The sequence below is a fragment of the Triturus cristatus genome, chromosome 7 (genome assembly GCF_964204655.1).
Source record: "Triturus cristatus chromosome 7, aTriCri1.1, whole genome shotgun sequence".
In the NCBI taxonomy this organism is placed as follows: Eukaryota; Metazoa; Chordata; class Amphibia; order Caudata; family Salamandridae; genus Triturus; species Triturus cristatus.
The window spans coordinates 797,228,051-797,241,542 of record NC_140590.1 but is presented as its reverse complement, the minus strand read 5'-3'; the positions used below and the strand labels follow the sequence as shown (position 1 = coordinate 797,241,542).

The 13,492-nt window shown below is 42.3% G+C and overlaps 1 protein-coding gene across 4 annotated transcripts in view; it reads left to right on the top strand.

Moving 5' to 3' along the window:
- GRIA1 (glutamate ionotropic receptor AMPA type subunit 1) overlaps positions 1–13,492 on the top strand; it is a 569,614-nt gene that overhangs the window by 510,271 nt on the left and 45,851 nt on the right. For all 4 annotated transcript variants that reach the window (XM_085617656.1, XM_085617654.1, XM_085617655.1 and 1 more), the window contains exon 12: positions 8,116–8,314. In XM_085617656.1, coding sequence (XP_085473782.1) covers positions 8,116–8,314 — 199 coding nt within the window. The remainder of the gene's footprint in view (positions 1–8,115; positions 8,315–13,492) is intronic.

Sequence of the window (13,492 nt, the reverse complement as noted above, 5' to 3'; positions counted from 1 at the left end):
TGCGTTATAATAATGAGGACACTCCTTCACAATGGTTTGTTATTTATAACACACTCTTTGGCAGTGCTTTGTAACTCTCTGACAGTGCATTGTAATAGAGACGACACTCCTTCACAGTGGTTTGTTATTTATAGTACACTCTCTGTCTGTGCTTTGTAATAAAGAGGGCACTCCTTAACAGTGGTTTGTTGTTTATAGTACACTCTCGTCCGTGCTTTGTAATAAAGAGTACACTCCTTGACAGTAGTTTGTTATTTATGGTACAGTCTCTGTTAGTGTTCTGTAATGAAGAGGAAACTCCTTGACAGTAGTTTGTTATTTATAGGACACTCTCTGACAATGCTTTGTAATAAAGAGGATACTCCATGACAGGGGTTTATCATTTATTGAACACTCTCTGGCAGAGCTCTGTAATAAAGAGGACATTCCTTGACAGCAGTTTGTCATTTATGGTACACTCTCTGGTAGTGCTTTGTAATAAAGAAGATGGTCCTTCACAGTGGTTTGTTAATTATAGTACACTCTCTGACAGAGCTCTGTAATAAAGAGGAATCTCCATCACAGTGATTTGTTTTTTATAGTGCACTCTCTGACAGTGCTTTGTAATAAAGAAGACGCTCCTTCACAGTGGTTTGTTTTCTTATAGTACACCATCCGACAGTGCTCAGTAATAATGAGGTCACTCCTTCACAGTTGTTTGTTATTTATAGTACACTCTCTGGCAGTGCTTTGTAATAACGAGGACACTCCTTCACAGTAGTTGCTTGTTTATAGTACAACTCTCTGACAGTGCTTTGTAATAAAGAGGATACTCCATGACAGGGGTTTATCATTTATTGAACACTCTCTGGCAGAGCTCTGTAATAAAGAGGACATTCCTTGACAGCAGTTTGTCATTTATGGTACACTCTCTGGTAGTGCTTTGTAATAAAGAAGATGGTCCTTCACAGTGGTTTGTTAATTATAGTACACTCTCTGACAGAGCTCTGTAATAAAGAGGAATCTCCATCACAGTGATTTGTTTTTTATAGTGCACTCTCTGACAGTGCTTTGTAATAAAGAAGACGCTCCTTCACAGTGGTTTGTTTTCTTATAGTACACCATCCGACAGTGCTCAGTAATAATGAGGTCACTCCTTCACAGTTGTTTGTTATTTATAGTACACTCTCTGGCAGTGCTTTGTAATAACGAGGACACTCCTTCACAGTAGTTGCTTGTTTATAGTACAACTCTCTGACAGTGCTTTGTAATAAAGAGGACACTCCTTCACAGTGGTTTCTTATTTATAGTACACTGTCTGACAGTGCTCTTTAATAACGAGGACACTCCTTCACAGTGGTTTGTTATTTATAGTAAACTCTCTGACAGTGCTTTGTAATAAAGAGGACACTCCTTCAAAGTGGTTTGTTATTTATGGTACATTCTCTGACAGTGCTTTGTAATAAAGACGACAGGCTGTGACAGGAGTTTGTCATTTATTGAACACTCACTGGTAGAGCTCTGCAATAAAGAGGAAACTCCTTGACAGGAGTTTGTCCTTTATGGTACACTCTGTAGTAGTGCTTTGTAATAAAGAGGGCACTCCTTAACAGTGGTTTGTTATTCATAGTACACTCTCTGACAGTGCTTTGTATTAAAGAGGACACTTCTTCACAGTGGTTTGTTATTAGTTTATCATGTATTGAACGCTCTCTGACAGTGATGTGTGATAAGAGGACACTCCTTGACAGTAGATTGTTATTTATGGTACAGTCTCTGACAGTGCTTTGTAATAAGGAGGACACTTAGTGACAGGAGTTTGTCATTTATTGAACACTCTCTCGCAGAGCTTTGTAATCACGAGTACACTCCTTGGCAGATGTTTGTCATTTACGGTACACTCTCTGCTAGTGCTGTGTATTAAAGAAGACACTCCTTGATAGTAGTTTGTTATTTATGGAACACTCTCTGACAGTGCTTTGTAATAAAGAGGACACTCCTTGACATGAGTTTGTTATTTATACTACGCTCTTTGACAGAGCTCTGTAATAAAGAGGAAACTTCTTCACAGTGGTTGTTATTTATAATACACTCTCTGACAGAGCAATGTAATAAAGAAGAAACTTCTCAGTGGTTTCTTATTTATAGTACACTCTCTGACAGTGCTCTATAATAAGGAGAAAACTCCTTCACAGTGGTTTGTTATTGATAGTACGCTCTCTGACAGTACTTTGTAATAACGAGGACACTCCTTGACAGTGGTTTGTTATTTATACTACAGTCTCTGACAGAGCTCTGTAATAAAGATGACACAATTTCACAGCAGTTTGCTATTTATAGTACACTCTCTGACAGTGCTTTGTAATAACAAGGACACTCCTTCACAGTGGTTTGTTAGTTATAGTACACTCTCTGTCAGTGCTTTGTAATAAAAAGGACACTCCTTCACAGTAGTTTGTTATTTACAGTAGACTCTCTGACAGAGCTCTGAAATAAAGAGGAAACTCCTTCACATTAGTTTGGTATTTATAGTACACTCTCTGACAGTGTTTTGTAATAAAAAGGAGACTCCTTCATAGTGTTTTTTTTATTTATAGTACACTCTCTAACAGTGCTTTGTAATAAAGAAAATACTCCTTGACAGTTGTTTGTTGTTTATAGTACACTCTGACAGTGCTTTGAAATAAAGAGGCAAACTCCTTAGGAGTTGTTTGTCATTTATTGAACACTCTTGCAGTGCTTTGTAATAAAGAGGACACTTTCTTGACAGCATATTGTTGTTCACAGGAAACTCTTGCCAGTGAAATGTGACGAAGAGGGCGCTCCCTAATACTGTTTTAATTATTTATGTATTTATTTATAGGGCATTCCATGATAGTATTTTGATATTTATAATGCATTCCCTGATAGTTTGTGATTTATCTAACACTCTTTGGCAGTGCTTTATTATTCACAGGACACCACCAGGTTGTGTTTTGTTAATTATAGGATCCCAATGGCAGTGCTTCGATGTTTATAAGATTCTCCCTTGTTTTGCTATTTATATTATCCTATCTGTAAATACTTTAAAATGTGTAGGACACTGTCTGGCAGCTCTTTTCTATCAATATGATATTCAGTATCTTTTGATTAAGAGCACACTGACTGGTTGAGATTGTTTTCACTGGGATTTTCTGTTAGAGATTTCAGTGAGTGGCACAGTCCCTGATACTGCTTTCTACGTTATCTGACACTCCCTATTTGTGCTTTGTTATATATAGGGCACTTCTTTGCAGAGCTTTATTATTTATTCACGCTTTCATATTTTAAGGATCCTCCCTGACAGTGCTTTGTAATGAACAGTGTATTTAGCAAGAGTACTTGCCCTCCCACTACCAAACAGGGCTTGTGCTTCAATCACTAACAACTACATGTAGGATTTGATGATCAGCAACAGGTAGGTGATGCCCGCTGAGCATGAATGCACATGGTGGGCCCCAACCACAAGGAGATTGTTATGAATAGGTGTGCTTTAGTCTTGTAGATCTCCTGCATTATTCAAGCAAGTAAGTCAGATAAGTCACAATCATCGGGCCTTTCTCCAGGAAGTTGGAGCCACTAGAAGTCAGTTTTGAAGGTCCACTGCCTTTTGTGTCATTCTCTTCAGCTCCCCCGGTTTATGCCAGCAGACAGTGTAAGGGGAGAGAGAGAGAGAGAGAGAGAGAGAGAGAGAGAGAGAGAGAGAGAGAGAGAGAGAGAAGATGAGATCAAGGCTGCTTTGAATATTTTTGACAGGGCTGCTTTTGGCTTCGAGCTCCGGTCACAGCAAAACCTTTATGCATCGGACACTGGGTCTCCAAGCGGCTAAAATGGAGATTATTCTCCTAGCCCTAGAGATACCACCATAGTCCCTTTCAACTGTGTATCATCCAATGGTCACACCACTCCCACTCCCAAACACACCCCTTTGAAACATCCAAATATTTTATTTTTTAATTTGGGTGCAGTATATATTGCACAAATATGGTCTAAGGGCATCAGAGCACTTTACAAGAGGGCACGTTCAAACAATCGCCCAGAACAAAGATTAAGTAAAACAATAAAAAATATTAAAACCAGCAGGATCTTAGCTCAAGTGTCAGTCGTGTGTAAGTGAGATCATAATCCTAACAAAGGTATCTTTAGAATTCCGTGTTAAAGTTGGCGTGACAGGGAGTAGAGTGTAACGTTTGACTCGGTGCTTAATTTGTAAAACAAAAAAATAAATGCCAGGGCCCTCGTTAGGAGGCTACTGCAGCTTAAGCAGTTATTTTTTCAAAATTGCTTCTACACTGGTTTTTAATCTTGTCACCTGGACAGTTACTATTAAAATGCTTTATCTGTCTCGGTAGATGATTTTAACAATTGCACTTTTTTTCACTTGCACTGCTGCTTCTAATCACCACTACTAATACATTGGATAGCTACATCATAAAGATTCATGGCATGAAATAAATACTAGAGCAGAGACCGTACTTTGGAAAGATAAAGAGGGTCTTGTTGCTCACAAAGTGTGCAGCCCTGATTTGTTGGAGGGTTTTGCAGTGGCTATTGAATCCCAAATGATGATGGTTGCTACTTTTGGTGGCTGATGGGATTTATTATAAATGAAACATTTTTCACTTGCTTTATTATTATTTTTTCTCGTCAGTGCTCATTTTTGTTCAGACCCTAGGTTTCTGTGTTGTTATTTCTCAGTGGATATTAAGAGATTAGAAACCTTGTGGTCTTTAACTATATTTCCCTTAGACCCCCTTTTGATATATCCTGATTTATCTAGGTATTTACAAGGCTTTCATAAGTGCATGTGTTGACAAGTAAGTACTGGTGCCGAGCACCGTAAACCAGTGGCTCAAATTAAGCACTGGTTTTTACTCAAAATGAAGTTGGCATCACAAGTCATGATTTCTACAGAAGTGTCTTCCACAATTTGCCTCCTGTCTAATCTCACCTCAGTCAATGGACCGTGGTTCACGTAGTCATAACTTCGTGCTTGGACTAGTGCAAGAGGGTGTTATGAATAGGACACTCTCTAGTGGTGCTTTGTTATTTAATCTCCACTAACTTGCTGTCGTTTACTATGCATAAAACAATCTATGGCACTACTCTTTTATTTTCAGTGTACTCCCCGACAGTGCTTTCTAGTGGGCCCGACAAATCCTGACAGTTTTTGTTACAATAGGAACATTCAATGATAGTGCTTTATTTACTGTACACTTCCTACCAGTGCTTAACCAATTACACTGCACTGCCTGGCAGCACTGTATAATGTATAAACCAAGTCCTAGCAGTACTTTGTTATTTACAGAGCACTCCCTGACAATGATTTCTACGGGCTAGACACGTCCTGTAAGTGTCTTGTTATAAGCACATTGAATGATAGTTCTTTATTTGCTGTACACTTCCTAACAGCGCTTGACCTTTTTTAATGCACTGCCTAACAGCATTGCATAAGGTATAGAACAAGTCCTGGCAGTACTTTGTTGTTTCCAGTGCTTGCCTAGTTGTCCTTTGTTGTGAACAGGACACTCATTACCAGTGGTCTGTAGTTGACTCTTATCTATAAGACGAACCCTGGCATCTCTTCTCAATAATACAATACTTGCTTGCATATATTATAGGTGAATAAGACACGCCTGGCAGTTATTTGTTATTTTGAGGCCATTCTCCGACTGTGCTTTGTTAAGAATTTACTCAGCAGTACTTTATTATAAGCTGAACACTGCTCTGCAGCGATGTGTTATTTACCAATCACTTCCTGCTGTTCCGTTGAGATTTTCAAGGACATTTCTTGGCAGTGCTTTGCTTTTGGTTGGGCACTCTATAAGAGTGTTTTGCTATTTTTGGACTCTCTGTGGCCGTGCTTTGTTCTGGAAAGCTGACTTCCTGCGGGTGCCTTATTTCATGCCCTGGCTATTGCTTTGTTAGGAAGAGGTCACTTCCCAGCAGTGTTGTGTTGTTTGTAGATCGTGACCTAGTGCTGCTTTTTGGTTTTCAAGGACACTTTTTGGCAGTTATTTATTTTGGGTTGGGGAGTCTTTTGCTATGTTTGGACTCTCTTTGGCCGTGCATTGTTATGAACAGCTCATTTCCTGTAGTGCCTTGTTACTTCATACCCTGGCAATGCTTTGTAATGAAGAGGTCACTTCCCAGCAGTGGCTTATTGTTTAAAGACCGGGCCCTGGTGTTGATTTGTGATTTTCAAGGATATTTCTTAGCAGTGTTTTGTTTTGCATTGGCCACTCCATGAGTGTTTTGCTATTTTTGGACTCTCTTTGGCCGTGTTTTGTTATGAACAGCTGACTTCCTGCGAGTGCAGTGTTAAGTCATGCCCAGGCTGTTGCTTAGTTATGGAGGGGCCACTTCCCAGCAGTGGCTTGTTGTATTGCTTGATTAGGCTCTGGTGTTGCTTTGTGAATTTCAATGATAGGTCTTCGCAATCCTTTGCTTTTGGTTGGGCTCCATAGGAGTGTTTTGCTATGTTTGGACTCTCTGTGGGCGCGCTTTGTTATGAACAGCTGACTTCCTGCGGGTGCCTTGTTTCATGCCCTGGCTATTGCTTTATATGAAGAGGTCACTTCCCAGCAGTGGTTTGTTGTTTATTGATTGATCGTGCTCTGGTGTTCCTTTGTCATGTTCAAGGGCCTCCTGTTGGTAGTTGCTTTGTTTTTGGTTGGGAACTCCATAAGAATGTTTTGCTATTTGTGGGCACCCTGTGGCAGTGCTTTTGTTATGAACACCTGACTTCCTGCGAGTGCCTTGTTATGTCATGCCCTGGCAATGAAGAGGGCACTTCTCAGCAGTGGTTTGTTGTGTATAGATCGCGCTCTGGTGGTGCATTGTGGGGAATAGGGCCCCCCATGGATATGTTTTTTTTGTATTCTTCTCTCTATGATGACGCAGCACTTTTGATGAATCGAACGCCCCAGACCATGATTGTCGTGACACTCCAGCAGTTATTTGATTTTTATTGGACACCCCTTGCTGGCTGACATAAGGAGACCTATAAAGGGAATGGAAGGTTTAGTTTTAGCAATGTGACTGCAAGTTAGATACAGACTCGGGGGCGTAGCTTCCGGGGGGGGGGGGTGTTTGGGGTTTTACACCCACCCTAATAAATGTATTTTGTGATAAATATATGGGTACAGGTGCTTTCAGTCGGGTATGGTGAGATGTCTGTCGGATTTCAGCAGGAATGTTCACACACAGAGACAAAAACGCACACACACTCCCTCTCTCTGTTTGGAAACACTTAAAAATGTTGGTCATTTCACAGAATATTGTGCATTCTCTCACTTTGTACCCCATACCAATCCACATTGTTTTCATCGTATAACATATTTTAGCATTAGGTGCCAGCGTGATTGTTGGGAAATCTGAAGCCCCCCCCAATCTTACTGACCAAGCTACCCACTGTCCAGGCTCCAAGATTAAAATGTTACCCTGCTAGAGTCTCTGGTGGGATCTGGGGTAATCTGAATATGAAAACCTTCCTGTGAACTAGGCCCATTAGAAGATCTGTGTAATTCCTGTTTGCGCTGGGCTGCAGATCCCAGGCCTGTATGAGGACAAAGTCATATATAACCTGGATTGGAAGTAAGATGTATTCAGACACACCTCAAAGACTGCATTCAGAGAATGTCCTTATGCTGCACGATAGCTGCCAACTAAGACAGAAATGTCAGCATGTGAGGAGGGGGACGAGCCTTGGAGGGGCGTGGCCTTGTGCCGCCAAAGCACCTGAGAATCACTTTTGCCCCTGCCCACCCCCTATCACCCTCCTCCAAAACCAGAGAACAAGCTTGCTGAGGCTGGTGCTGATGTCCTGGGGCGTTTTCACACACCTTATTGGACATCTGCAGTTCGCAGCCTCTGAAAGAAAACAAGCTGGAATGTCACTGGTTACTGTGGGTTTCAGCTCGTTTTCCCTGCCACTGTGCGATATCAGCTCCTCACTGGGTGACCATGTGAAGGGAGCCGATATTGTGTGTCACATGTGGCACTGTGTGAGTTGGCAGCGATGCTGCACTGTGCACTCATACTACTCACCTGATATTCCTGCTTTGCATGTCCCTATTTCAAGCCTCAGTTTCACAGTCTGTCTTTATCTCCCCTCAGGTCCCTCTCAGGGCGCATCGTTGGCGGTGTCTGGTGGTTCTTCACACTCATCATCATCTCTTCATACACAGCCAACCTGGCAGCTTTCCTGACGGTGGAGAGGATGGTGTCCCCTATCGAGAGCGCTGACGACCTGGCCAAGCAAACCGAGATTACCTATGGGACGCTGGACTCTGGATCCACCAAAGAGTTCTTCAGAGTAGGAGCCATTGTCCTATACTGCAATGTGTCTGGAAGAGGTGTCCAGGAATGTGTTTGAGGCCCCCAAACTCATGCAATAATGTGCCTGCAAAAATTAAGAGGGATGTCAAACATTTAGTAATGTGTCTTTAAGAATTGAGATATGCCAATGATGTGCCTGTAATAACAGAGGGCAATGATAGGCATCTTATAATGTGCCTGAAGACTTAAGAGTCATGACAAGTGCCCAGTAATGTCTGTATGATACATGAACGCCATGACAAATGTCTATTAGTGTGTCTGGGAGAACAAGGGACACAGGAAGTAAATAATAATGTATCTGCCTTGAAGCAAGGGCCACAACACGTACGCCAAAATGTGCCTGGGACAATAGTTGTCCTGCAGTGTCTGTAAAAAGCAAGAGACGCAAGTGTATGAAATGAGGAACATGAAAAAGGGGCAGTAGTGAGTGTGTAAGTAAAGAGGACCACGGCAAATGTCTCGTACGTTTTCTGGGAGAAGTAAAGACCATAACTTTTGTGCCTTTACGAGATGATGGCCACGGCAAGTGTTCAATTATATGTCTAAAGAAAGGACCACAACAAGTGGCAATAGTATGTAAGATGGAGAGACACAAGTGTCCACTAACTTCTCTATAAGAAGCAAGAATCAGGGCAACCGGAAATGGTGTGTATGAATGAATCAAAACACAAATCAAGTCCCCAAAGTGGGTCTGAAAGAAGTGAGGCAGAAGGCAAGTGACTAGTAGCTTTTCCCTGAGAATGAAAGGTCGTGGCTTGTGTCCAAGCGTGGTTCTGTGAGATTGCAACCACACTAAAGGGGTACGCTGTAAGCTCCACTATTCCGTCCACCGGGCCCACTGAGCTTATGACTCGCTGTTCTACCTGACAAATGATGCACTACACCACAATCTGTTAGTTTAGTTTAAGGGGCCTTTATATCAGCTGTGATCAGTTCATCCCACAGTTCCATAAGCAAGGCAGCAATGCAGCTTTGTCTATTCATTTTTATTTCTCTCTACTCCCTGTTTCTGCCCTATTTCTCCCATCACCCTGTTCCCTCTTGATCCACTGTCCTTTCCATGGCACTAATTTCTTCAAGCTTCGCCTCCATTAGATTTTCCTCTGTTTTATTCCATTTCGTTCTATTCTTGATGGCTCTCCACATTTTGCCCCCCCCCCCCCCCGCCCTCCACCTGTTATGAATTTGCAAGACAAAACAATGTCTGCAAAAGCCTGCTTTTTCTGCAAAAATAATGCCCTTCTGAGGGTCATGTGCTTCTGCCTGCCAGACAATGTTGTACCAGAGAAACTACGACATTGCTGTTTATGGCTAGCAGAGTCAGCGGTTAGCCACATATTGGTTGCTATAAATGGCATTGCCGTGTCACAGGTGAGCCGTTCCACAATGCGCAACTCTAAGATTCAGTTTGATCAGGGCATTTAGCATGCTTCCGAGTTTGTAGCTTTGCTGAATTAACGGCTGTTAAAATAGTAAAGTGGTGTTTTCTCTGTGAGTGATTGCTAGGGTGACATCCTCCCTCCAGGTCATTATGGACACTATATCCAATCCTGGACGTTCGCTCAATGACCTCATTCATTCTGCCTGTTGTAGTATTTTGCTGCTTTCATTGAACTAATGAGACTAACACACCTGAACACAGTGATTTGTGGGTGAAAGGTTCTGGAGCGGAGACAGTGACCTAATGACCTGGAGTATGGTGGTCACAGTAGTAACAGGTGATGGTCGCAAAGAGAAATTGAAATAACCTAAGTGGTGCTGAAGACTGTCTAAAAGGAAAATGATTAACAACCATTGCGTATTTTGCTTGTGAATTTCCCTTTATGCATTGAAAGACAAGCCATCATAAGATATGAGCTTAAGAATAAAGGGACTAGGTCATTGTCTTCCACAGACTGGTGCCTCTGGGGGGAAGAGTCATTCACCCTTCAAGGGTGACTTTCAGGTACCAAACTACCTAGCCCTCCTGACTTACCAGAGGATGGGCTTTGACTATCTGATAGACCAAGCAGTAGCGGCTCCTGGAGGGAGTGCTGTGGGCGGCGGGGCGGGGGAGGGGCAGGGTGGGGGTAGTAAACTCCGGCATACGGCAGAACGGAGGTAAGTAAATAAATAAAACGAATTACATTGCGCGTGCTGCATCGCCATTTGGCGTTGCAGCGTACGCAATGTAATTCATCTTATTTATTTACTTACCCCCATTCAGCCGTATGCCGGAGTTTACTAACACCCACCCTGCCCCTCCCCCACCCTGCCCCACAGCACTCCCTCCAGGAGCCGCTACTGAGAGCAAGCCACCTCAGAATATAATATGGGATCTTAAAAGTCCTGCCTCTTGAGTGCCTTTTTCAGGTTTCATTACATGCTCACACAGGGGACGGTGCACGCTATTGTGATGTCCTAGAGGTCACACATAAATTCCTTCCTTCTGAATTTTTACATTCATTTCTACATTTTTATACAACTGAATTCCTGATTGAAGAACTTAAAGCCCAGAAAAAATATAATAACTTTTTTAGCTTATATAACTGATGTGCTGATAAGGCGAGTCATTGTAGAGCCTGGAGGGCCCTCTCACAAAAGGAAAACACTGGGCCTGATTTACAACGAATGAGCGCAGCATGGTGCCACAAGCTATTTTACTGTGCCGTGCTGCATTAATTCCAAAGCACAAGGATGCGTCATATCTACAAGGATATGACGGATCCCTTTGCTCTCCCCTGCGTTGGCGCACAATTAGCTGCCATCCGCCGACGCAAGCATCCTTGCACCACAGGGATCATTGTTTATGTGCAGGAAGGTGTCCCTTCCTGCACATAAACAATCTGAAATGGCTTTTCTCAACGTCTATGTGTGCTGCAACTTTTTTAATGATTGTTTATGTGCAGGATGGAGACAGAGCGATATAAACTCTGGCGGGACGCGGTAGCGGGGACAGGTCCTTTGGCAGTCACCCTGTGGGCACGCGATCAGCTGACGTGTGTGCCATTAAGAGATGGTTGCCGGTATGAGGAATCTACGCAACCAGCGAGTCTGATGTGAAATCTCACAAGAAGTTTATATTGGAACCCCAAGAGCCCTGAAGAAGTTGCACGATTTTATTGCAACGAAACATGTTGGCTTAAGGAAATTGATTATGGTTAGATTGAAACCATTTTTAATTGGGAAGGCTTACAGCACTCAATAAAGTTAAGCTGAGCCAGTAAGCTTTACCAGGTATTAACGGTGAGAATTATTTGTCTTTATTCTCACAGGGGTCCAGTGGGCACTTGCAACGACACTATGCACTGACAGTCTATCTACACTTAGGTTTCACTGTCTTTTTTCCTTCATTAGTGTTGAGATTTTCACAATAGATCACACACTTTTTGTTTTTCTAGATGGAGAGAAAGTAACCTATGATGATAAGTGGGTGTGCCGGTGAGTACCAGCCAGCAACCCCCTTGGTGTTATGACCGTGAGGTGCTTTCTCTCCTTTCTCACACTTTTCTATCTTTGGGTGGGACTATGATGGTAATTTCACGTTCTTGTTGTAAATTGACACACCACGACACTTTGACTACCGATAGGGAATACGCGTGTGAGGGAGTTGAAAAATATGTGAAACCCCTCCAGTGTCGAAGTTGTAGTATTAGGTGTGTTTTTCTGGTCAGGCCAATTGTTGTTGACAGTGCGTTGAGTGGGGGGGCGGCCTGGCTTTCTTTCCCCCTGTAGCTCCTTTTGTGTTGATATGTGCAGGACGGGACATCTTCCTGCATATAAACAATCATAAGAGGTGATTTCCTCATTCTATGTGTGCCGCAGAATGCAGCACGCTTAGAAAAAGGAAAAAAACAGGTGAAATGAATACATTTCTCCTCGTTGCGCCTCCCTACGCCTCCCCTTGTGAGGTGTAGCATTCAGACACATTTCCAGGTTTACGATTTCTCGTAAATTTGGAAGTGTCAGGTTCCGTGGGTTTTACGTGGAACACCCACAGCAACACCCATGGAACGCCCTTTTCATGCAAAGAGCTGCGTGTAAAGGGGGCGTATTTACAAGGACAGGAAAAGTCCTTGTAAATATGGGGTATCAAAATGTTCCACCAGTGCGTCACAAAAAAGTGACGCACCAGCAGCGCAAGAGGCATGTATATAAGCCCCACTGAATCATCTGAGGCAAACAGGCAGCAATTTGCCATCTGCATCGCTAAATTCTGGGTTTTTTGCAGATGACCTGACATGATGGCATTTTTGGGTGGACTCAATCTAAATGATAAAGAGCACCTCTAGTGTCTCTTTCCGTAAATCTTTGTTTGGTATTTTGGGGGTGGGCACATCTATGAAATTAACGAAGACTACATTGAACCACACGATGTGTACACATCCTGTAGTAAGATCCCCAAGTGTGTCTGATATCATCTTTACATGCTTCCACATGGAAAAAATATCTTATTGAGAACTGCCTCTATTGCTGTAATGATCAACTGATGATTGTCTGTGAGTCCTCATTCAGCCATCAATAAGATGACTGACTGTCATAGAATGACTCACCTGCCTCTATAGACCACATTTGATTGTGTGTTTTAGCCAAAAAGAAAACTGTTATGGTGGGAATGCTGTGTAAGTAACCCTTCTATTTGAGTGGTGTCACCACACCAAATATACTTAATCGTCAAAAATATCATAGTAACGCGCTCTAAGGAACATACCTGTAATTATTATGAGTAACAGAAAGACATTTTATCATTTTGCGGTGCGGGGATGTCACACATCGACTCATAAAGGCTAACTCCATGATGGATTTTGAGGATATTTATGTAATATTCATTTATTTTCAGTTAGTGTAAGTGAGAAATCTGGACTGGGTCTGGACTGCTTCATCTATGTTCAGCACACATTTGTTGTGGGATAACTCTTAAAAAATGTTAGACACCAATTTCAAAGTCTGCAACCCACACAGGGTTAGTGGGCATGAGAGAGAAGTTGAGCTCATATTTTTCTAAAAGGTTTTACATGACATGCACCCTTAGAAGGTTCTTGGAATGCAAATCACTGAAAGCTGCATTGGCAACAGGGCCAGATTCTTGCCAGATGTTCTGGATATTCATGTTACATTCTTTTACATGCAGTGTATCTATAAATTCATAGTACATGCAATGGTTGTCATGGCACTC